The 25,653-nt window shown below is 52.2% G+C and overlaps 1 protein-coding gene across 12 annotated transcripts in view; it reads right to left on the reverse strand.

The window, feature by feature from the left end:
• Rimbp2 (RIMS binding protein 2) overlaps positions 1-25,653 on the reverse strand; it is a 190,529-nt gene that overhangs the window by 80,824 nt on the left and 84,052 nt on the right. For 3 of the 12 annotated variants that reach the window (XM_074061326.1, XM_074061330.1, XM_074061329.1), the window contains exons 1-3: positions 10,280-10,449; positions 9,303-9,392; positions 2,859-2,981 (exon numbers count right to left, since the gene is read on the reverse strand). In XM_074061326.1, coding sequence (XP_073917427.1) covers positions 2,859-2,981; positions 9,303-9,392; positions 10,280-10,294 — 228 coding nt within the window. In that variant the 5' untranslated portion in view covers positions 10,295-10,449. Of the gene's footprint in view, positions 1-2,858; positions 2,982-9,302; positions 9,393-10,279; positions 10,460-25,653 lie in introns of those variants that run through there. The other 9 variants (XM_074061331.1, XM_074061333.1, XM_074061332.1 and 6 more) reach the window with 6 other exon arrangements.

Raw genomic sequence — 25,653 nt, forward strand, 5'->3', positions numbered from 1 at the left:
CATGCCCCTTCCTCACCGTCACACTAAGGCCTTGGAAGATGGCATCAGGCATGAGGCCACACAATTCAGACGACTGTGACCACCACATATATAAGTGAAAAGATGGCACGAAGGACACCTGAGCACCACACTTCAACCCAGATGAGTCCCTTCCTCCTGCATCACCCTTTAAGGGAGGAAGCCATCAGCAGGAACCCAAATTGCTGCCCTCATCCACTCCTGCTCCCCTGGTCACCTTGGTGTGGTTGCAGGGTGAGCCTTTACCAAGGTCAAGAGGACTCAGGTCCCTGGCAGCATCTGTGATAAGTGATGGCAAAGGTGCCCCTTGGTCTCTGCACTTATGTCCCAGCTCCCATGGTGCACACAGCGCCATCTCCCCACTCCTTGGAATTACACTGGCCTGACGCCTGCTGTGGCCCCCAGGAGGCCATGAAGGACCTGGTGCTAGGTCTGAGTGGTCTTCAGAGGCCTCACCTGCTTCTGTCTGCCAGGCATGGTCAGAAGCTGTCCACACCACTGGAGGAGGGAGAGGCAGGAACAGATCGCAAGAGTGACAATGAGTTCATCAGTCACCAGTGTTTTAAAAAACACACAGAACTCAGGAGGGGCTGGGGTAAGGAGGGATGACCTGGCTCACTAGGGGACAGTCCAGCGGGCTTCAGCGTTCCTCTTGCAGGCCCGTTTCAGAAATTACTCAGCCCACTTCAGCTGTAGCTGCTTCACTGGGCTTGCAGACTATGGGGGTGGTTCAGGGAGCTGGGTGCCCACTGTCCCTCCCCCTAGCCATGCAGCACCTTCACGGGCCCAGATGAAGTCTCAGGCCAAGCTGGCTGTCACACAGGTGTGGCTTGTTCCATTTAGGTGGGAGTTCTGCACCACAGGACACCTCCAAGGGGCCTCTGACCCCATACAGCCCTCTGTGGCTCTCGGCAAATGAGGCTGATGGACGCCAAAGTCCAGTTTGGTTCAGAACACTGACAAGCAGACAAGTCACCTATGCATCAGAGGGCACTGTGGTCCAGGCACCTGGGGCAAGATTTGACATGCTGTGACCTGGACTGGTGGAAGGGCAGGTCTGACCTCCCCCATCTTTTTAAATCGTGGTGAAACACCACGCTTCTCCGTCCTCACACACCAAGCACATGCTGCGCTTGGCCCTACTGGAAGATCCCTTGATGAATGCAAGTTCCGTTCAAGGGCACAGGGTTCCCCACAAATCCTGCAGGGAGCAGCCACCTCCTTCTTCCTGTCCTCGTGCTCTCAGCTCACTCAGGGACTTGTGAGTTTGTGATTCCCTTTCTTTCGACTGTGACCGAGTGACACTGGAGAAAGTCCACACCTTGTATAATGTCTGTCTTTTCTCCCTTTTCTTTAGAGCTGAAGCCCTGGAGAAGTCATTCCACCTTCTCCAGGCTGGAGGTGGCCCTGGCACTGGGCGCAAAGGCCCTCTTCAAGGGTGCATGAGCCTGTGACGGCCTAAGCAAGGGGGACAGCACCGATGAGATGTTCCTGCCCCACAGTACCGCTTTTCAGGTGCTGGAGGAGCGAAACCAACAAACAGCACAAGACAGCGAGTGCGTGTGAGCAGGAAAGAGGAAAGCAGGGCGGGTGCCAGGCTGTGCGGGAGCACTGCCCAGCAATGTGGCCCTGCTGGACACCTGTCCCCTCTGCCCACCTGAGGCTTCATAATGTTCCAGGCAAAGGCCCCCGTGTGGTGTGACAGCCCCCAACAAGAACTCTGAACTGAGTCTCTGGAGATCTCCCCTGTGGGACGACAGGTCACAAAGTCCCAAACTCTGCCAGGGCTCTTCCGCAGTCTGTCCTCCCTGGCCTGTGAACCCTGGACAGGAGGGTGGATGTGAGCCTGGACTGTCTGCACCTGTACAAGGCCCCACTGCCCCCTGAGATGACCCCAGGGCTGGACAGGAAGGGCGGCCAAGGGCAGGCTTGTGCAGACAGGAATCTCCAGTTCTGAAAGCCCGCCATTCCACATGCTCCACCCACAAAGAGAGTTAATGTGCCCGGTGTGTGGTGACTGGGTAGTAACCACCTCCTGACCCTACACCCAATGACATACTAATTACCCAGAACAGGGGCCTTTGCAGGTGTGATTAAGTTAGATGCCTTGAGCTGGGAGATTACTTTGATTAACTCCGGGGTCGGGGGGACGGGAAGTGGGGAGGCAGAGAGGGCGAAATCCACACGGGTGTTGGTAAAATAGAACTAGAAGGTGGGAAAAGACAAAAGTCACTGCACTGCTGGGTTCAAGGGAGAAGCTGGAGAAAGTGGGGAACGGGTGCTCCCCAGGTCTTCAGAGGGGAGTACAGCCCTGCTGACACCAGGACATTAGCCCAGAAGGTTCATTTTGGACTTTGGCCTCCAGATCTGTGCTGTTTAAGCCACGAAGCCACTGTGGGTGGCTGACCGTAGCAAGAAGAAATGAAGACACAGTGCTTCTCCATGGGACTGTGTGAGTCCATCTGGGGCCAGGCAGTGGTCAGTATTCTCGGGCACGGACATGGGAACAGAGAAGGATCAGCAGCCGCAATGATCCTTCTGATGGTCCCCTTGTCTTTGCCTCGGTGAGCTCAGTTTCATCGAGGAGCGAGGCTGCCTGCTCAGCTGTGTTTAACATCCTCAGAAATGGAAATGCGTAATTAGCGTTGCAAGATTGCTTCCAAAAACATTCAAACTTTGTTATTTATTGCTTTTTGCACCAAAGAAAGGGCAAAAGCAGCCCAGAGAGCCCTGAATTTGGGCGAGGACGTTGAGAGCACCTGGGCAACTTTCTGCTCTAAAATAGCAGCCTGGTCCCTGGCGCTGGCCAGGATGGTCACTGAGCACAAAGGCCATCCTACCTTCAGGACCTGTTCTAGGTTCTCCAGTTTGGCTTGGAGCTGGTGTTTTTCCTTCACGGCCGAATCTCGCTCTCTGGTCACCACCGTGAGCGTGTGGCGGAGCCAGGCATACTCTGCCTTCACCTACAAGCAGAAGCCAAGGGGAAACAGAGGCCATTACAATCTACCTAGGACAGAGTGGCCCTTGTCCCCTGGTGGCCCCCATGAATCCACTTTAGGAAAACAAATATCCTTGACTTGCTCTGGAGTCTTCCCTTTGTTACTCTCCACCATGGTCTTCTGGGGTCCTGTTCCTACTGGGTGTGACCACATGTGACCTAGGCCTGGCCAATCAGCACAGCACCTCTCTCTTCCTCCCCACCCACCTCTACCACAGCCACAGTGATTGGTTCCCACTGGAAATGGTGACCCAGGCTTGGCCAATCAGTGCCATCTTATCCCCTGCCTAGAGATTGGTTGAGGAGGTCATGTGACCCAGTCACATCTCTATAAGAGCCTGAGAGGACACTCTTCCTGCCCAGGGGACTTGGAGCATTGAGGACTAAAGGCCAGAGTTTCTGTGCCATAATTCTTCAAGAGGACAAAGCCTATGGAATAGATGTAGAGTCAAGAGCTGCAGAGGGAAAGGCAGGATCCAGATGGCGTCATCTGAGCACTTGGATCAAGCTGTATGGTTGGAGCTAGATATCTTTTCTTGTCAGTTGCTTGGGCCACTTTGACTTGTCTCCTCTCCCTTGTACCTAGGAGAGTCCTAAAAGATGTAGAAGTGTTACCCAAATCATCTAAGCATACTAATTCATCCATGTAAGAATTTCACCCGTCTTAGCAGGGACTAAAATGGCAGAACTCCACACACATCAGCACAGATTCCCCAGGGAACTCATAGCACAGCCCTCAGGGCCTGCCTGGGAGGCACCTCTGATTCTCAGCCTGTCCGTCGCTTCCTGGAAGCAAGTGAGGGCATGCCAGAGATGAGAGACATTGCCAGGGCTGGTTCCATGCTCGTTATCATGTGGAAGCAACGTATTTCAGCCCAAACCAGAATTTCCACTGCTTTCTCTCCTCCCCAGATGTTAGAACGCCAACTGTGGCTTTGAGAGCAGACTGTCATGAAGTCATGCTCTCCAGCTACAAAAGGCCTCACTGTCTCTGAGATTTCCTGTATTTGCGGAGTTTCGTTTAACCTGACAGTTCTCATGGCACCGGGAGAAAGGGAGGCGTTCCTCAGTGGGGAGTCATTTCGGGGAGGCTGTGATCAGGGGGTCACAGAGAGGTCTGACAGTGTTTCAAAGCGTTTTCCTGCAACGTGAGATGTCAGGCAGGAAGGCAATTCAGAGGCTTCTGGTGAACATGTCACACCCTATTTGAATCAAAGATCCTCAGCCCTAAACCTCGACCCCAGGGGGCAGGTCTGATGAAAGCCATCACGTCTGTTCTTGTCATTCAAGGACAGAGTATGTGTGAGTAACCGGAAGTCCATTCTCATGCAGGGGCCAGTAGGACCTTCTGAACACCCATCTGCTCCTGCCTCTCCCTGATGGAAATCAGAATAAAATCCAATCCTAGATCTAACAGGTTTGCAGGATCTGACTTGCCACCATGCTGGGGACACCCTGGCCTTCTGTCCCCTAAGTAAGCCAAATCCATCCCCACTCCAGGACCTTTCATCTATCATTACCTGGCACAGCCACCTCCCTCACCCAACATACACACATGCTTCATCCTGATCTTCTTGGGTCCTGCCATGCCTGGGAGGCACTGAGACCCTTGTTCCCACCCACCTGCCTCCATCTTTCTCCCACTTCACCACCCTTTGTTTCCCACGAGTGTTTCCATTGTGGGAAATTATCCTGCGTGGCTGTTTGCAGTTTTCTGTGGCTGTTCTGTCCCTGCAGCTGGATGGGTTCCCTTTGTCACTCCAGGCCCCAGGCATCAGTGCTGGCAGAGTCAGTGACTGGAAACACTTTGGGACTGATGATAGACAGCTGGCGTTCTGGGGTGTGTGGTATGTTGGCCTTTCTAGGTTCTGCCTCTCCCTTGTCCTCCTGCTCTGTCCCCTGAGGGTCCATTGTCCCTGTCCCCACATTGCCTCCTGCACCTTCAGCTCCTACCTTCCTAAGAAAGGCCTCTGAGACTTCTCTTCCTCCAGATATGCAGGATGCAGGAAGCAGGATGCAGTGCTCAGAGGTGGCAGAGCACCCTGTCACAATGTCACAAAGCCAGACCAGAGCAGGGCCCATGTTCTCCTTGTCCTTCTCTGAGTGGCGGCCCCACTCTGGACAGTCCTCCTCTGGTGTCTCAATCCAGCAACACTGGCTGTGTGAGACCTGGGTTCAGCTTTCTGCTGGTGCATAGGACACTGGGGCTGCCAGGCCAGAGAAGCAGCTCACTCCTAGGTGGCCTCTGGTCCCACACTGGGGACACAGGACTGATGCCCCCTTGTGACAAACACCTTGAACCCTGGCTCACATGGGCCCCTTATATGCTGGCACCTCAGGGCCCAGTGACCTGACATAGTCACCGCTCTTCCCAGTCAGCCTCTCAGTCCACTGTAGTAGCCTGAGGGGAACAGATCACAGACTTACTGACTATGGGGTCCTGCAGAGGGGCAGAGCCCTGCCTTAAAGCCCAGTTGGCCCATCACAGATGCACCCGGTCTAGAACATTCTCCCAGAACCTAAACCAGGCTGTCCCCCACCCCTTGCTAAAGAGAAAGCTGTCGCCAGCTCCCAGGAGCCCAAAGGCAGGACTAGGAAGTTACTGCTTTGTCCTGACCGCAGGAAAGCCGTGAGACACTCACTCAGTCACTCACTCGTGCAAGAGTTTCTTTTTTCTGATGACACTGAGGCGTGCTGGAGCTGGGTGCTCACCTCTCACCTAGCCTCACAAATGCCAGGTCTATGTGTGCCATCCTTACAAACTTCCAGAATGTTCTCAATTTTAAGGAGAGGGGAAGTAGGCAGGAGATGGTGTGGTCATTGTTCACACTGGTCTTTCAGAGCTGGATGTGGACTTCCTGCCAACCATGTACTTCTGACCAGCAGGCAAATAGAGTTTGTAGGTCGTAGGTCATAGGTTCACAGGTCATGAGCTCAGTGGCCTCTTGGGCACCGTCAGGCTTGAATGCGGCCTGACCCCTACTCGACACCCAGATGCAGCTTACATCAGAGCCTAGGCCTCAAAGCCTCCACTCAACCATTTCTGTTTCCCACACAGAATTTGGGGACAGGGATGCAGGATGCAGTGCTCGGAGGTGGCAGAGCAGACCCCAGATGGAGGGCAGCTTGAGCTACTCAGTGTGAAGGGACCCTCAAACCTCCATCTGCCCACTGGACAGCTGCCCTGACCAGGGACAAAGTAGTAGGCTCTCCTAGCCCTGCTGAACACAGAATTTGAGTAGCTTTTTTGCAACTAGTAGAAAGCTGGGGTTGCAGACCAGGAAACCCTGGTCCTGGATTCCTGGCTGTAGATTTCTCTCCCGAGGCTGCCTGGCAGAGGGAACTGAGTGCGAGGTTCCAGATGGCTCTGCCACCACCCTGTGCACAAAGACACGATCGTTCCTGCACAGGTTTCAGGGGAGACTGCTGGCCTGGCTGTGTGCTTTCCTGCACCCATAATTAACATCTCCGATAATAAACGTTATGGTCGTCCTCAGCTACCTAAAAGCATCATGCAAACCCAGCAAGAATCCAGTGAGGAAATTAGTGATCCGCTGTGACCCAGGAAGGGACCGAGTTGTTGCAGGTTTGTGTGGTGAGTGGACGGTTTTTCTCAAGCTAACTTCATGCCTGCCACCTTCCCAGCTAGCTCAGGACCCAGCCCCGTGAGGAGAACAGAGCTGTGCAAGGCTGACGGGGGGGGTGGGGCAGGTCTGCCATGTCCCTGGCAGCTGTGTCTCGTGAGTCACTTGGCTCCTGAGACACCCCTGCAAAGCAGAAGAGTGTGGAGCACATTCAGAGCCTCGTGCCTGTTGGAGAGGCCATGCTGGAAAGGCAGCAGGGCAGAAGTTGCAGACCTTACAGGAAAAAAATGAAACTGGACCGCGTGTGAGTTCAAGGGCACCGGGAAGTCATGGGCACAGCTGGAGGAAGGAAAGGAGCTGGGACCCCACCTACCTCTGGGGTCAGGGCTGTCGTGGCCGGACACCCACAGGGCTCAGCTCACTCTGTCCTCACTAAGCTTCTGTGACTCTCAGGTGTGGCAGCCCAGCTTAGCACAGACAGCACAGGTGGACAGGCTTGCAGGGAAGGGAGAGTGTCTTCCCCAGAAGAGCTCCCCTCCAGCCTGTCACCCACCCACGTCTCATCCCTGAAATGCCACCATTGATTTCATTTTGATTCCCATTTACATAAAATCACTGCTGGACTGAGATGGTCACTAAGCCTTCTCACGTGTTTTCACCTCGGTGTGGATGAGTTCCTCAGCCCTTCCTGACAGCTGCTTTGAGAGGAGGGTGCTGGTGGGAGTGGAGCCAGGAGGGGTACTCCTTAGAGAGTAGGAAATGCATGAAAAACACACTTGTTTTGAAATCTGGTGGAATAACAAGATTTACCATCTCAACCATTTTTTGAAGCCCAGAGTTTAGTGGAATTAGGTACACATCTTTCCACAACCACCACTACCCTCCACCTCCAGAACTGTCCCTCAAATTAGCTGCTTAAATCCATCAGTCAGCCAGGTACAAGTGGCTCATACCTGTAATCCTAGCTACTTGAGAGGCTGAGATCAGAAGGATCGAGGTTTGAGGCCAGCTCGGGCAGAAAATTCAAGAGACTCCCAACACCAAAATAACCACAGCAAAGTAGACTGGAAGAGTGGCTAAGTGGTAGAGCGCCTGCTTTGCAAGCTTGAAGCCCTGAATTCAAACCCCAGTCCCAGCAACAAAAAAAAAAATCAGTCAGCCATCCTATTTTTTTCTCTCAAACTTGACTGCTCTGAGGACCACACAGAAGTGGAGCTGTGAATTCTTTGTCCTTTTGTGTCTGGCTTTTTTCACTTGCTGTCATAGCCCCAAACTTCATCCGTGTTGCAGCCTGTGTCAGAATTCCCTCCCTTCAAAGGCTGAATAGAACTCCACTGTGCATTTGTGTCACATTCTGTCCAGCTGTTTATCCACTGATGGACACGGGTTCTGTCCACCTTTCAGCCACTGTAAATTTGTAACACGAGTATACAAATATCTCTTGGAGAACCAGCTTCTGATTTTTTTGGATGTATACCCAGAGGTGTAATTGCTGAATGGCCTGGGAGCCTATTTCTACATCATGGAGGGAACTCCCTTGTGTGTTCTACAGTGGCCGTACCATTTTATCTTCCCACCAGCAACGCACAAGGCATATGTCCTCATCATCACTTGTAATTTTATACACACACACACACACATTGTTTAAAACATACAACAAAGTAAAGAGTCAAACCAAGAAACTTCTAGGTTTCCAATAAGCTGCTAGCTCTCCATTATTCCTTGGCAGGGTAAAGCTATGAAATTAGCAACTGAAAGCCACAAATCAGCCCCTCTGCTAATATTCTTGGGGCTCCCACTGTTGGAATGCTGGAGCCCCCATAAGGAGGTGATGACAAAGATCTCAGAACCATGGAACTGAGAACAACTGGGAACAAACACTTCAGTGATGGTCTAGGTTACAATGGAATGACAGAGCGAAGGACAGAGAACCAGGTGAGGTCACATAGACAAGAGGAGGACAGAAGGGGCATCTGAGCAGACAGCCAGGGTCAGTGTCTAGGATGTAGCTTTGAACCTGAGACTTCCATGGCCAGGACTCCCAGCTGTTGGAAAGGAGGGAGTGTTTTAGGCTGAGAAGCCACCAGGGCTAAGGGTGGAACCTCATGAGTGAGGTGGAGTGGTGGGTAATAGGGTGGAACAAGGTCACCAAAGCTGTTGCATTTATGGAAGGCGAGGGAGGGCTGGACCCGAGGAGCCACATAACCCGCTGTCAATCATAGCATCGTTCCTACCACCGTGGAGGCCACAATCCGCAGATGACAGGCAGGGAGGTAGACAGGACAATTACAAAACCACTGGGCATCCTAGCAAGAAAAATGGCAGCTGGTACATATGTCAGCAGTGGGAGGAGTGGGGGACAGAGAAGAGCTAGTGCCATCTGAACTGAGGTGGCTGGCAGGGGTGACAGATGGAGGGAGCAATGGGCAGTAACCAGGATGGTCCCTTGCTTTCTGGCTTGAGTGTCGGGTAGACGGCACTACTGTCTGTGGGGGCCAGTGGGGAGGGAGAATGGTTTGGAGAGCAGACATCAGAACTGTCTGGCCTTGTTGTTGGTGGGTGCTGAGCAGACATCAAGGTGGGGATGACAAGCAGGGGGTGAGCAAGATGCTATTGGCTGCTTCGTGTGCCAGTCATGAGTCTCAGGCCGCCTCCCACAGGGCGGAGTCAGCAGTCCCCCAGGCTCCTAGCTCAGTTATTACCTGGTCCAGCCACAGGCCTCTTGCGGAAAGGCCTGCATAATGGGCTCTCAGGCGACACTCTCTGTGAGCAGCATCCTTCAGCTCACGTTCCTGGAACAAGAGGAGAGGGCTGATGAGACTCCAGCTTCAGAAAGTGACAGGGCCCAGTGCTTCTGGCTTCTGGTTTGGAACCAAGACCTGGGCTTGAGTCCTGGTTCTGCAACCCTCAGCTGCCTGTGACTTGGGACTGGGTGTCTCTCTTCTTTTGAAGCCATACACTTCCCAGTCTATAAAACAGCACCAGTGACCCCTTACAGTGACACCGTGTGAACATTAAAAAAAAACTCTGCATTAAGCAGCACTCAGCGCTAGAGGGACACAGCTGGTCCCCCTTTCCCTCCGTGGCTCTGTCCAAATCCAGTGCAGGAGACACCGATCCATGACACAGCCACACACAGGCTGTGGCATCTTCTCCGTCCTGACAGTCCCTCCACGTTGCTCAATTGCCACTTCAGGGCCACTTACCACCCTGGTCCCCACTGTCAGAAGCCAGCCACAGAGAGAAGTGCTGAAAACCAACATCGCCCTCAAACTAACAGCCTCACACCGTGCTTCAAGAGCGACACGCAACATAGCAGAGAGTCCCGACCCCAGCCACAAGGACAGAGAGCCTATTCCCGACAGACACCAGCTCAAGGCCCGAAGGAAAGAACACAGGTGCCAGGTTGAGCCCGCTCAGACCCTGGGATTTGTACACCAAATTGTCAGCTTCTTGCCTTAGCCACAGATGCTCGCCCACAAGAAAGCCCAGAGAGGCTGGGGAGGATGCAGGCGGTTACATCTTCATCTCTGCAACAAGCAGGCTTGGGTCCCCTGCAGGGCAGAGCGTGGATGGCACTCCAACATGCATGCACTCTGGCCCCTGGGCAGGACTCAGAAGGTGCCCATTACTCCCCCCTTCTGATCCTACCAAGATGAAGGACAGAAAGAGGACTTACCCTGGAGGGCCTCATTACCAACACCGGGTGGACCTGGACTGTCCCCACAGGGCAGCGCCGCTGCTCCAACTAAACCGAGCCTTTCCGAGTGAACCTGCTCCACCCAAGGGACGCCAAGCAAAGTCGAAATGGACTTAGGTGTCGCTTGGGAGCAGAACATGTGGGCTTGTAGCCGCAACACGACAGCACCGTGTCCCAACAGCCGGCGTGGGTGCAGCAGCAGTGACAATCCCCAGGACGGGGAGGGGGACTGGGTGAATTTAGCACAGTCTGAAGCTACAGGCTGAGTAGCGGGGTTTCCGCAGCCTGGGCTCAGGCGGCCAGCACCTGGGCATCTCCAAATGCACGCGTGCACACAGCTCTGTGCGGTGGGACGAAGGACCCGTACCATCGTGAGTCTTGACACCATGGCTGCTGACCACATCTGAGGACCCAGTAATTAAGTTTGGTGACACACGCCCACAGCCTGGAGATGGGGAGTCTGTGACTCATTATAAGGCAGGACTGCGGTGAGGAAGGACTTGTGGAACAATAGTTTAGCTGCACAGTGTCCCCTCTGTGTCACTCTTCTCTATCTAGAATAACACAGCAAAGACAGGTGACCCAGCCTCCACAGACCTAGACACTGCCTTGGCAATTTAACTCTTAAGCAATGCAAATAGTCATAGTGTTTGATCCTTTCGGTTTGAAGCTGTGCAAAGTAGGCTCAGCAGACAGCAGAGGCTTAGCGAAGCAGTGTCACCCTGCAGGACTCAGAAGGCACAGCTTGGTCCTGACTTCCACCTTGCAGGTGGACAAGGTGTGAGCACAGCTGCAGGCGCACTGACTGACCAGAGGGTGCGGGCTGTGTTGGAGCCCTGCCAGGACCAGGCGTCCCTGAAATCACCCTCACAGGGCAGCTAAAAAGTGCCAGTAAAGATGTTTTAACCCACTAAATTCACTAATGCATTGACTGAGAATAGCCTGATTTGATTTTTTTTCTTGCAACTTTAAGGGAAAAAGTAAATTCTGATGAGGACAAAGGAGGCAGGAAGGCCTGGAACATGAGTTTCAAACTGAACCGCGCACAGGGAGGGGAGTGTCACACGCACTGGCAGATGGTCAGACCCAAGAACGTTCTAGACTGATGGGGAATGACAGCCCTGCTCAAGACAGTTGAAATGTGGCTCCAACCTGTGAGTGTCACGAAGGAACAGGACCCAGCATCACCGGTTCAGCTGTTTTTAGCACCAGTAACTGTCCAATTACCGTTTTATTTTATTTTGGTGCTGCAGTTTGAACTCACCGCCTTGTGCTTGCTAGGCAGGTGCTCTGTCACTTGAGTCACCTCCCCTGCCATTTTTTGCTTTAGTTATTTTCCAGATTGGGTCTTGTGGTTTACCCAGGGCCAATCCTGCTTACAGCTTCCCATGTAGCTGGAATGACAGGCTCTCACCACCACACCCAGTTTGCTTTTTGGGATAGGATCTCACTAACTTTTTACCCAAGCTGGTCTCGAACCGCCATCCTACTGATCTCTGCCTCCCAGGCAGCTAGGGTTACAGGCGTGAGCCACTGCACCCCGAATTATCCCTGTTTTGATATGCTGGTCCTAATTCAGATTAAAAACTCACAACCTACACTCCCTCCCCTCCCCACACAAACAAACATGTCTACAGGTTGAAAGTGGCTTGAAAATGGGGCGCCTCACAAAAGAAGCCAGATCTGGTCAGAGTCCAAGCACAGGTGGGGTGGGCAGGGGTACAGAAAGCCCGGGGGCAGTGGGAACTGCCTGGAGGCTCTTCCACTCCTCTGGAGAAGGGAGGAAATGGGGGTGCCAAAGGTATATTCATCCACCTGTGCCTGACGTGGTCATGGCTACCTGCCGAGGGCTGAACCATGCTTGACCAAAATTCATGGGTTGGAATCTTAGTGAAACTATTGTAGATAGGGCTCTGGGCAGAGGATTAAGGTCAGACGAGGTCATGAGGGTGGGGTCCTAATCTGATAGAATTGGTGGCCTTATAAGAAGAGGGAGATTCATCCGTTCTCATTCTCTCTCTCTCTTTCTTTCCCTCCCCTCCTGTTTCTCCCTTGGCCTCCACCCCAATGCAACACAGAACAGAAAGAGAGCCCTCGCTAAGAACGGAACCAGCCACAACCTTGACCTTTGCCTTCCAGCCCCCGGAAGTGTGCAGGAATAAGCAACTATGGAACTCGGCCATGGCAGCCTGAGCTGATTCACCACCCCTGCCACAGTGGTGAGAGGTGGACCACAGTTTTCCCAAATCTTCCCAAGAGCAGCTCAAGAGCGCAGCAAAGAAGGGAGTGGGGTCCCCCTCCCGATCAGTGACTCTAATTAGATCCGCATTGCTACGGTAGGACAGCCAGGTCCCTGGACTCGGTGAGTACCTGGCACGAGTGTTCCCTGGACGCTGCCCTGGTCCTCAGCTGCGTGGGTGAGGCAGGCAGTGCAGGCAGCTCGTGTGACGGTGGAAGAAATGCGTGAGAACTGCAAGGGGACTCAGTCGCCCCTTAACAGGTCTGGCGCCTGAGGTGGAAAGGACAAACACAAAACGGGAGCTCATGGAAGTACTCAGTGGTGCCTCTCACTGGCGGGACCCGACATGGGCGCTGCTTACTGAAGCCCTGGACATCCGGTCTCTGGGCAGCCCTGGGCGGGCCAGGCGACACTTCATGGCGTTTGCTCTGGTGGGCACAGAGCTGAGGGGGCTGCCTGAGGCCAGTGGAAGTGGAGGTGCTGTGCTCCCCACCTTGTAGTGAGGAGATCTGGTGGAGAAACTCCAGGAAGGGGGCACTTTTGCATCCAGCCCAGCCCTGCAGACAGCGTGCACACTGCTATGTTTGCATAAATGGAGCATCCCTTCCCGCCGTCCTCATCCTGCTCTTCTCTGTTCTGGAGTCGTGAAGGGGACCCAGAGATGTCCAGTGGGGCTAGAAGGAAGTACAAAGTGGTCCCTGCAAGAGGGCAGAGGAGAGGGCTGCTGGCTGCGCTAAGATGACAGCAGTGGGAACAAGACAGACTGAGGAGTCACTGACGGGGTACTTTTACTTCCATGACAGCTAAAATGAATACCGCCTTGTCACTCGATATTGAACTCCAGTGCCCGAGTTTCTGCTTGTGTGCATTACTGCACTGGCTTGAAAATTTGTCACGCTGACCGTCCTGAGTTCATGACGAGAGAAAGTCTAGCCCACATGGTGCTTTTGTGCAAAATGAAAGGCAAGCGACGTCACCCGCTTAAGATTCAAAGATTCTGCAGGAATTTGAACTCGGTCGATGGTGGGAATCTTGGTGAACTTTCAGCCAACTGTGAGTGGCTCTCACAAAGGGACATTTCTTTTATGTCCCACACTGTCTCTGACACACTGAATAAGAATCAGTTTGAACCTTGACCTGCGTTGGCTCCACGCACTTGTTTCTCACCTGTCCGTTCGCTCATTTTGGCTTTATGGGTTTAGAAAAGTTGTAAAAGTTTTACAACCCATTTTATCTCTGGACACGTGTAATTATGTTATGAATTATAAAACTATCATATTATATTCAAATACAGACTAAGTCGTTATAACACAATGCTACTGAAAATCGGGGATGATTACCATCAATTATAGCAGCATATAATAAGGTCACCGAAGTCAGCTTTGGAATGTGCCTGGTCATATTTTTTTTTCTTCCTGCAAAGTCTGAAGTGGCCCCAGCCTGGTGACATGGGCAGGGAGGATGGAGTTTCTGGAGGAGGAGGAGGAAAGGGAGGTGTGAGGAGGTCTTGGAGGCCCCAAGGAAGGGGAGGTTAAAAAACAAGAGGGGATAGAGAATACTTTACCGCTCTCCGGGTCCTGGTGGCCTCTGAGCCCAGTCCCCGCCCTGGGGGGTGGACGCCCAGGACAGCCAACTGAAGAGTCAAGCCTTGCTGGGGAGTCACTGGGACTTGGAGGACCTGAGTTTGGAGTTTAGTCCTAACACTGACCAAGCATGACTTTGAGTTCTATTTAACCCTTCCCTTGGTGACTCAAGTGAAATAATCCATAAAACCCACTTTGTAAACTATCAAATCAGCTTGATGTGAAATGTTACAAAGAAGGCAACTGGATTCCTACAACAATGGGGATGGAGGTGGGGATTCCCCACTCCCCGCTCCCCTCTTCTTTGAGAAAAACCCAGGCACCTGCCCGTGCGTGCCTCATGCGCTACGCCTGACCTGCTGGAGGGTCTGTCACCACACCTGTGCCATCCACGCCACCACAGAGGAGCATATCGTGCTACTTAGGAACCATTGTCCTCAGGCACGCTGGAGACAAAAACACGGGAACAGGCACACGGTGGGGAGTGGAAAGAGACCCATTAAATGGGGTCACACTGGGGGCCCCAAAGACTCCTCTCTATCCAAAACACAGGGCTGGATTTAGAGGAGAAGAGTCCAGATGCCACCTGGCTGAGGAGGTAGAAGATGGGCACTCTCGGTTATTGCTGGTGAGAATGCAAAATGGTGCAGCCGCTGCGGAAAACAACAGTGGTTCTTGAAAAAATCCAGTGGTAATCTGACTCTTAGGCTAACACCAAAGCATTGGAAGCAGGTGTTCAAATACTTGTTCATGATTGTTCAACTCCGTACGACTCCTCACAGTCAGAGTGTGGAAATAACCCAAATGCTCATATTTAGGTGAACCAAATATGGCACAGCCACGTGGTGGAATATTATGCAGCCTGAAAAAAGGATAGCATAGTCAGGCTACAACATGCGTGAACGTTAAAAACAAGCTACTAAGTGACAGTGCTACGGCACCAAGTTCCGGTGTTGTACCTTCCCACTTATATTAAATATTCAAAATAGGCAAGTCCATAGACACAGAAGCATATTTGTAGGCATTGGGGCTGGGAGGAGGAAGGAATGAGGCATTACACGATCCCCTGTGGGATGATGAAAACGTTTTGCAACCGGATGCAGGTGGTCTTAGCACAACGCTGAGAATGCAGTCAAGGCTGAGGGGTTGTCCAGAATAAACAGATCAATTATGCTGCATGAACTTTACCTCAGTTTAAAAAATATGCCACTCAGCCGTCCAGCAAAGAGGCTGGAGTGCTCTTTGGGAAAAGAGACAACGCCCCATCTCCTCAGGAAGCTCCCCCGAGCCGTGAACTGCTGGAAGAATGTCCCCTGACTGCCATTGACCTCTGTCCTCCCTCAGCTGTGCTTCTGGAGGCACCCGGGCTTCAACCAACAGACGGTCACCTCCTCCAGGCCCACGGGAAACCTGGCCAGGGTTTGTTGTGCCTGGCTCCTTCCCAAAGCACGTTTGAGGGCCATCTTTCTCCCTGTGGTCTCAGAGTGACCTCTGACTTTGGGACCGAGTCCCTGCAGGAAACATGACTCGGGCGGGGACTTGTTCAGCATGGTTTACAAACTACAAACACCTCCTGAAAAGGATGCTCAGAATGCTGGCTTTAAAGGGGAGCACAGGGGACAGCAGGACTCTCGCCATCGGCCGCACACCGCATCTGCACCCCGCGCTTGCCAGCTGCTAACGCAGGCAGATAAAGGCATCAGTTGTCAGCGATGACATCCTGATGACAGGATGAGCCTCTGAGGACCCGCCACAGACGGCAAAGCCGTGCAGACACCCCCCAGCAGCCCCTCGCGTCCTTCCTTCCCCAGCCCGGCCACTTCTGAGAGCCCAGCCAGGACACACGCGTTCTGCAGTCAGCTCGGGAGAAAGAACAACTCCAAAGCGGGAGATGGCGTGGCTGCACCCGGCCGATGGTATTCGGAAGAGTCAGGTGTGACCCCCCAGGAGGGGCTGAGAAACCGTCACCACGTGGGCTACTGAGCAGGTGAGCAGCCCAGTGTGGCTTCCTGGACGGGTCCCACCAACAACGGTAGCACCGGGACGATCTGTGCCCAGCTCCACCCAGACGTGGTGCCGACTGCAGCCGAAGATGCTGGGCAAAGTCCCGCAGAGTCTGTTCCGACTGGATATGAGGTCACTGTTTATCTCGTTGGCTTTGCCCCACAACCTTGCCTCCTGGCTCTGTGGCGTTCACAGTAGGAAACTTAATGCCCGGGAGCCCCGTCCGCCAGGGGCAGCCTAGGGCACGGGGACAGGCCAGGGGGACTCTTCCACTGAGTCAAAGCACCACTTGATGAGGACTTGGGAGAGGGTGGTGCTCCCCCTGCATGCCACAGCAAACCCCTTAACCACCTCTCACCTCCTCACCTGCAGGCCTGAGCCCCACAACCATGCCCTGCAGAACCCTGGGAGAGTAAGTGACCCTTGCGTGTGAACGGTCCTGGTTCCTGGACGAAGTGTGCTTCTGACCCCGTGCTCAGCTCCCCACCCAGGCTGTGTATCTCTTCCCACCATAAAGTCCTCAGCCCCAGAGGCCAGAGCAGCCCATCCCCAGTGCCTTGGATGGGGGACATGGCCCTGTCCGCACACCTGGCACTCAGAATTTCTGTCTCCATTGTCTGTGGCAGGCTCAGAACCCAGGCTGGGTGCCGTTTAAATTGCTCCCTTTGCCTAGGCTGGACTCCAGGTGAAAATGGCTAATTGTTACGTCGGCTCCATCTCTGTCTGATGGGATCGCCAACAAAAGTGTGTCACTGGACCCCATGTGTGTCCACGCGGGGTCACCGGACTCCAAAAGCTGGTGAGGGAAGCATGTCTGTCTGTAGGAACCCTCGATGTGAGGACAAACAGGGGTCTGTGTTTGTCATAGCAACGTCAGAGCGAGATAATTCAAGATGGCAGCATGGAATGGATTTGGTCCAGGAAGCTTTATGTGGCCCCCGGGCCCCTAAATAATCGCCAACATTAAAAATAGGAAATTTAATATAAAAGAAAGGGGTTATAGCTCCCCGGGGAAAAATCAGAATTTGGTGATGTTGTGTCTACATTTCATTATGGTCATAGTTAGCTGTGGACGTCCTTATGTCTGTCTTTGGTCCTGCATGTCCTTGCTCGTCTCTGGGCTCCTTCAGGAAACTGTGGTTCAGAGAGGTTAGATGCCGTAAGGAAGGTTGCACAGCAAATCCGTCTCAGAGCAAAGTCTTTGTGGTCCACTCAATGTTTGCCTTACTGTTTTCTGTTGCTCTGACTGAGTACTTGGTGCAGAAAAAGAGGTTGATTTAGCTCACAGTGTTGGAAGCAGGAAGGCTAAGAACAGGCAGCCCACCTGCCCTGCCTCTAGTAAGGCCCCCTGGCTACATCACAGCATGGCAGGTGGAGGGCGCCATGGCTTGTGAAAGGGAGGGATCACATGGCGAGACAGAAGCCAGTAAGGGAGCTGAGGCAGCAGCCAGCCCTGCTCTATGACAGCCATGCTTGAGAGACGCAATCCATCCTCACGGGTAGCATTTGTCCCCTCCGAGGACAGCACCTCCAAGGCCCCCGCCAAAGACCCACCACCTCAACACTGCCTCATGGGGACCAAGCTTTCAGCACCACAGCCTCTGCAGACAGAAGCAGGCCATGCCTGAGCCACAGAAGTGCTGACCGACCCTCCCCTGCCACCCACACTGCCATGGAAGCAGCTGGGCTGGGGCCACCCTCGCTCCAGGGCCACACACTCTGCTGTGAGCATTGGAGCCGTGATAAACAAGTGTGGTTTCCAAGGGGGAAATGGGTCCCCCAGCACCTCATGGGGACAGCAGCAGGACCGGGGCAGCAGAGCCCATGTTCCCGGCATCAAAGGCTGGGCTCTGCCCACCTGGCTCCTCCTCCCTCGTGTTCCAGCGAGCGGGCAGCTGTGTCCACAAGTCCTAGCACAAGTAAGGGGAAGAACAGGGGCCTGTGAGTGACTCAGAGGTGGCCAAACTGCAGATCCACCTGTAGCCCTGCAGGTCTGGGGGACAGTGGTCAGTGAGGTTTTGTGCCTTTGTCCCCTGAGTTTATGAATAAAATTTTATTGAAAGCTTATTTATAGGATTGGCAGAGTGGCTCGAGAGGTAAAAAGAGCGCCTGCCTAGCAAGCATGAGGCCTGAGTTCAAACCCCAGTCAGTGCCACCAAAAAAATAAATAAAGTATATTTAAAAAGAAAGTTTATTTACAAAAACCATATGATTGCATTTACCAAAAATCCCTTTCTCTGTACAGCTTTGGGAAAGTGTGTCTCATATGCATAGCATTTGCATCTAATTCTATGAACGTACATTTATACAATTTGCATGTTATTTTCTTCTATATTTCACTGCGTAGCATTCCCTGATACGGCACATATATACATATTTCTCTTTTTCATGTATTCCAGATCAGTGGACCCTATGTAGGGAAATAAAGAAGGAACTGAAGGAGAGACTTCTAGAAAACCCAGCCAGGGTTGGTGACACCAGGAAGGTGGCCTCAGAGCAGAGAGCACAGGATGGCTCGGGAAGCCATGGGTGTCAGCGGCATGGACCTGCAGAGGAAGCGGCCAGGTGTGGGCCGGACTGGAGCTGGGGTTTCACTCAGAGGCTGATGGACAACTATGAAGGGGACAGGGCGGCGAGCCCCAGCACATGTGTAGGAAGGTCACTCTGGGGAAGAAAAGGGACATGGAGAATGACCTGGGAGGGAAGGGGACCTGATAGGCTGACAGGAACCAGGAGGGCTGAGTCCAGGAGGGAGAGAGGACAGGACCTGGAGCGGTTTCTGCACATGTTCTAAGGTGGCCTGTCCAGATGAGGGACAGTACGTGTGGCTGAGAGAAAGAGCAGGCCCCACGGCTTTTGTTCTGGGTTGTGCTGGGTGTTGGTGGCCCCGGGGAAGACACAGAAGCAGCACTGGAGGAAGCGAGAGGTGACAGGCGCGGTCACAGTGCAGGTCGGCTGTTTACGGGATGAAAGGAGGAGCCATGGTCCTTCCAGACCCAGGGTGGGTGGCGGCTGGAGTCCCCCATAGCTGTAACCACACAATTATGACCAAGGGGGCAGCAGCAGTGCCATGCACTGGACTTGTGTCCTGTGTGTCCCTCTCCGGGGTGACCCAGACACAAGGAACTTCATCCAAAACTATCAAATAGGAAAAACAGCCTTTCTGTTGTGAGTAGGAACAAAGTGATTTACAAAGGTGATTTTAAAATGCAAAATCAGGGCTGGCAGAGTGGCACAAGCAGTAGTGCTCCTGCCTAGCATGTGTGAGGCCCTGAGTTCAAATCCCAGTACCAGCAGTGGTACACAGAGCTGCTTCCTGCGTTGAATCCCTCCTTGGATCCACCCACTCGCGGATCCCAAGCCATATAAGCAGAGAAAGCAGAAGACCTGCCTGGGCATGTGCCTCCCCTCCTCTCATCTCCCCTTCGCATCGTGGTGGGCCACCCTTCAGCATCTCAGACCCTGGCAGGCAGCACACGCAGGATATACATTTGGGTGTAAGCGGAGGTCTTTATGTCCCGAGGGGCTTGCTGAATGCCTGCAGAGAGGAGAGAGGCCTAGACGTTTGCCCAGCAAAGTTGCTTTGCCCGTTGCGTCCTGGGTACAGACAGGCAGAGAGCAGACAAACAGCAACAGAGTGGACTAAGGAAGCCCTGGATCCCTGAGCTGTGACACCAGGCACTGGCCAGGCTGCACCATGCTATGCCATGTTCTGGCTCCTGCATGGATCTCTCTCTCAAGAGCGTGTTTTCGAAGAGCGTTTGACAGGATAAGATTCGAGGCTTTCTTACATTCCTTGAACAAAACAATGTCAAAATCCCACATCATTTACGTTACGATGTATGGCTAAGCCATCACAGGACCAAATTATGTCTATGTAGCTTTGCTGTTCAACAGTTTCACTTGGAATTTTCTTTGTTATAAACAAGTAAGACCACAAGGTGATAAAAGCAGGCTCCTACAGAGTCCCTAGAACCCAGGACCTGGGGACCCAGCAGCAGCCGAGAGCACCAGAGTCAGAGCCAAATCCCCATCTGACGCAGAGCTGCCCACCTGCTGGCAGCCATGGAGCCTACCTGGGTGGGACACAGCTCACCCTAACCCATCCATACTCCAGGTAAAGGACACACCTGAGCCTCAAGACTTGATTCCGAGAGAGAGGGTAAAACGAGGTCCTAGTAAATTCCCTAGTAATTTCATATTGGCCTGATCATATTTAAAGATATTTTACCAGCATTAATGTCACTTGCTTGGCTGGGACATGACCACTAGAAAATGTCACACTTATGGCTCACAGTTACAGTGCCAACTCTCAACCCTGGCTCAGGAAAGGCAGCAGGGACAAGCCTGTCACCTCCATGGGAGAAGAGGACAGCTCCATGTGCGGGTCCCACAAGAAGATCCTTCCAAGCTAAAGAGTCCCCTTTGGGTATCAGACATCGCTGTCACCGTGCAGGCAGCGAGAACATGTTAAAGATGTCATATTGTGCACTGTCATTTATGACCTCACGAAAAACAGTCCTCATCAAAAAGGACTTTGTCCCATTCTTAGTGAAGTGGGAAAGAAGTGCTCCATGTTAAACGCAGGTGCGTAAAGAAATAGACACCAAAGAAGCAATCAGCTGTCGTACAACGCTCTGTCCTCACAGATTAGAGTCCTGTGCCCTTTGGGGACACCATGGAGCGCTTACAGAACCATGGCTTGTTTCTCTCTGCCACGTCATCAGCTGAAGATTAAGAATCATGGTCACCATTGTGTTCTGCGCCAAGGTGACCCCTCACATGAGCAAAACACACACACGTGTACTCTGTGTTCGAGGAGTTGCTAAGCCAAGCCCTACACAGGTCGGGCCATGCCGTGTTGTGTAAGCAGGACTCGTTCGGTTTTTAATTTGCTATCTGCCGGTATCTCAAAGTCTAGACAATTCGTACTGAAAACTCTGAATCTCTGGCCTCTCCTTGTAGAGCTGGAAGTAAGGCATCCCCGGCCAGCTCCCCAGTCATTGCCCCGGCTGGGGAAAGACACCCCGCCTCATTCACCACGACCCCCACCACTCGCTGCAGCCTCCCCGGCAGTGAGGACAGGAGTGGCACTTGTACCCGTCATTGTGTGTGACCTGTAGAGTCATCGCCCACACCCCCGCCTCCGGGGTGTGACATGGCGACGTCTGTTTCTTATCACACGTCTCCTCTGCAGTCTCTGAACGAAGATGCTTCTTCACCTCTCGCGGCAAAGCTGGGAACAGTGAGGCTCTTTGTGCAGAGGACGACGAACCACGACAGGCGGGCGTTCGGGCACACGCAAGCGTGCGCCCGAGTTCTTCAGCACGCGTGGCCCTGCTGGTTTTCGGAAACACGCACCTGATTTATTAACGTGGACTTCAGCTGCGACACAGCGGCCAAAGGCAGACTGCTTCTCACTCCCACGTGACTCTGTTGTGACTCAGTACAGCGTTCACGAAAGGTCTGCACTCCATGGAAACACCCGCTGTGGAAACTGCCCGATGACATCTTCCATTTGAGGCCTCAGGACATATGAGCCCCACAGAAGCCATGCCAGCCAGGTGGCAAGGCAGGGAGATAACATCGCTCCAGCTTCCAAAGGAAAGGAACTGTCTGGTGCCTACGTGCTCTCCACCCCAATGGGGCCTTCAGGACGCAGTTGCACCCTAACTGTCCCCACCCCCCCGCTTTCCCGTGACTCATCCGGGTGCTGGGGGACCTTGGAGGAAAGGGTCATAGAACATGTGTCAGCTGCTTCCTCCTTGCACACAGCCCTGCTCCTCTTCTCGGTGAGGACAGGTCAGAGAAGAGCTGTAGACTCTGTCACCTCCTTCCCCCGCCCAAACGTCTTTCTGTTCCGCAGTGGAGGATGAGCAGATCTCTCATACCAAGCCAGGAATGGTCACATCTTCAACAGCCACCTTGGAAGAACCCTGACTCTGGTCACCCTCCAATGACCGGCCACTGTCCCAAATCATCAGAGACTGGAATCCCCTCCTATGCAGGACACAAACCAAACCAACCGAAATGAGAAACCCATGGTGCATTCCACTTGTGCCACCAAGCCATGAGTCTGAGTGACTCAGAAATGTAATTTTGAAAACTGAAACAAGGTAAACTGAGGCACAGAGCGAAGAGGATTCTGTAAGTTCTTGGCTTACACTTACTTTTTTTTTTTGCAGTACTGGGGTTTGAACTCAGGGCCTCACCCTTGCTAGGCAGACACTCTTCCACTTCCATGACTTCACCTTTTTTTTGCTTTAGTTACTTTTCAGGTACAGTCTCTCGCTTTTTGCCAGGGGACATGGGCTTAGACCATGATCCTCCTACCTAAGCCTCCTGAGTAGCTGGGATCACAGAGGCACATCACCACGGCCCAGCCTCGCCTTACACCGGTGCCACCATTTCTGGACGGGTCTCCAGGTCCTCTCTCTGCAGATAAAACACCGGCTGGTTCAAGAGTTCTGAGTTATATTTCAGTGCCTTGCACTGAAAGGGCTGAAGTTGAGGTTTGATCTCCTCAATCTTAGACTGCAAAATGTCTGTGAGTGAGCTTCTCACTTCACTCTGACCTTTCCTGGTGAGGCGGGTCCTCTCATCCCTTCCCTTCTCGGACTTTGTCCTCGTCAGGGACGATCCCTCCTGAGACACCCACTCTTGGTCGGCAGCTGTGCGGTGAAATATTTTTCAAGGACTTTTGTAAGATTGACTGGGTGCCAATGATTCTGCAAAAGAGTCTGACAATTTCATTTCTCCCTAATTAAATAATCCCAGGCAACTTGTAAGAGATGCTGATGTGTACCCATTTTATTCACCGTGATCTCCATTTGGGGGACAAGCTAACTGAACACGTAAGCCTCACCCTAGGTAAAGCTGAACCCGGGAGGAACACCTCAAACCCAAATGAGAACCGCCCTCCTGCACAGGACGGGGATGTCCTATGTCCTTCCTGGCAGTGATGGGACAACAGCCAGGTCATAAGTGTGGGGACTTGGGCTTGCTGAAGGACGGCTGTGATGAGGCTAAACAGCACACTCTGTCAATGGGACTCGGATTGTTTAAAGCCAAGCATGGTTCTGATTGACCTGGGTACTGATGGGAGAGCAGTGTCCCCTGCTCCCTCTGCACTCTGACCCCTCCCACAGATGCCAGGTAAACAGCATCTTTCAGCTGACCTGGCCAGTCCAGGTGGAAACAAACTGTCAGACCATGGAGGGGTGGGGGCTTGACGCCAGGAAGTGGGTTTACATATTGCCCCCTTATCCCAACCCCCACAGGTTGTGTCTCGTAATTTAATTCATAAGAGATACTTCTACTCTCAAGTGCACATGGTCACGGGCACTCAGATGTTGCATGGAAAGAAATGTTACTTTAAAAAATAAACACATTTTCTGTACAATTACTGTGCATGAATTAAAAATCAAAAGCAATTTTGAAAATGAACGAACAAGTTTTGCTTGATTTGTTATTTTAAAAAAATAATAGAATGCCAAAAATGGTAATTTCGCTCTTCCTTGTCTATTACATTTCTCAATTTTTTTTTCTTGTCTTATTGCTTTGGTGAGGGTTAATAGCCAGTAGTGGAGTTTAGAGGTGACAATAGGCCCAGTGATTGTATATGTCCAATTTAACAAAAGCATGCATAAAGGTAGTAAGGAAAGAAAGGATCAGAGAAAACTGGGCAGTGTCTTGATATGTCCGCATTGCAGTGGATCCAAAGCTCTAGAGCAAGCTTCAAGTGAGATCCCATGTGTATCAGTTACTTTTCTCACCTGAGAGAAACAACTTAAGGGAAGGAAGGATTTATTTTGGCTCATGGTTTCGGAGGTGTCTGTCCAGCATGACTAGGAGGGCATGACAGAGTAGATACAGCAGCTCACATCATGGCAGCCAGGAAGCAGAGAGAAGGGGTAACAGGAAGGGACCAGGGCGAGATACAGCCAAGAATCCGCCTCCATGACCCACTTCCTCCACTAGCCCCTGCCTCCTACCTTTTACCATCTCCCAGTCATATTGTGAAACGATCAAGACAAAATCAAATCATGTCTGGAGACACCCTTGCAGACAAACAGAGGTGCGCTTTACTGCTCTGTTTCTCCGTCAGTCAACTTGACTACCGAGATGAAGCATCCATCACACGTTGGGAAGGAAATTCCCTTCCAGGGATGGACCTTCGGGAATGTGATTCTGTGAGGGGAGCAAATGGCAGAAGTGATTTTCCCTTAGACAGGGGAGACAGAGAGGCCAAAAGGTAGCTATAACGTGCAAATGGCAGAGTTCATCAGGAAAGAAATACCCTCTCGGCAGGTTGGACGCAGTTCGCTTCAAGGGAGAGAAGACTGGGTTAGGTTTAATGATGGAATATTTGTTAAAGCTGTGGGTTGCTTTGGCCCCTGGGATGATCTCCCGGGTTTGGGGTCCTTGCCTTGTTATATGAGTGAGATTACCTATGTAAACTACTTATGATAGTATGTAAACTACTATGATAACCACGTAAATTATGCCCTGCTCTAATTGATAGGGAGTTTCTGCTTGACATTCCTAACTTCTGTTCTATCCAGCTCCTAGGTTGGGACCTTTGTCTTGTTAAGGACTTTTTCAGATGTCAATGACTCATGAGTAAAGAGTAGGTTAAACTGTAAGTAAGTAACCAACCTTAAGGCCCAGGACAGGGAGGAAAATAGAGCAAGCCAAGATCCCACAAGAAAAAAAAAAACAGGTGCCTAACTATCAGAGAGCCATATCCAGGGACTTGCAAGTTCTGCCCCCCCCCAAAAAAAGCCAAAAAACTATATAAAAGCCTTTGTGCACACTGCTGACAGGGCTTAGCTCTTTCTCTAAGCCACTCCCGTCAGGCAGCTTTGCTATCTTTTCAATAAACTTGGTGCTTGCTTTACTCTGAACTCCTGGTCTGGCATCTTCAATCATCGACTTTGCCTGGACTCAGACTAGGGATCAACAATCCAGTATTGATTTGTACATCAAATACCCAAACGCCAGGGCCTAGCAGTTCACTTACTGTTAGTGGTAAGTTATGAGTTACAGATTTGAGAGAAGAGAGTTCAAGCGACCAGACCCCTCCCGGTAGTTTCAGCTCTGGCACTAACTCTGTCAGTGCCAGACAGAATCAACTCTCACGGCTGACCTAGCCAGCCGTGTTGCAAGAGTTCCAAGGCTTGTCTTAAGCTGGATGGGGGGTGGCTTGTCACCTCAGTACTTCCATGTCTGGAAGACATGCTCTTGGCGTGACTAGAAGGCATGGTGGTGACATGAAATCAATAAGAGGCTTGTTCAGCAGTGAAGAAACATCAACTGCCTCCTGCGTTTGAGCAAAGGACTCACGAAGACCACATTTTGGTCGGGGGAAGGAACGTTGAGCAGTGCATTCTGGCTCACTCAAAAGAAACCAAATCTCTTTGCTGTGGTGACGACTAAACCAAGCTACCTTTGAGACAAATTACCTCTTTTTTTCCAAAAGTGACTTGAGAAGCAAATCCATTCATGGAGGAAAATTGCATTTTCCC

This window comes from Castor canadensis, chromosome 18, assembly GCF_047511655.1.
Source record: "Castor canadensis chromosome 18, mCasCan1.hap1v2, whole genome shotgun sequence".
NCBI classification, from domain to species: Eukaryota; Metazoa; Chordata; class Mammalia; order Rodentia; family Castoridae; genus Castor; species Castor canadensis.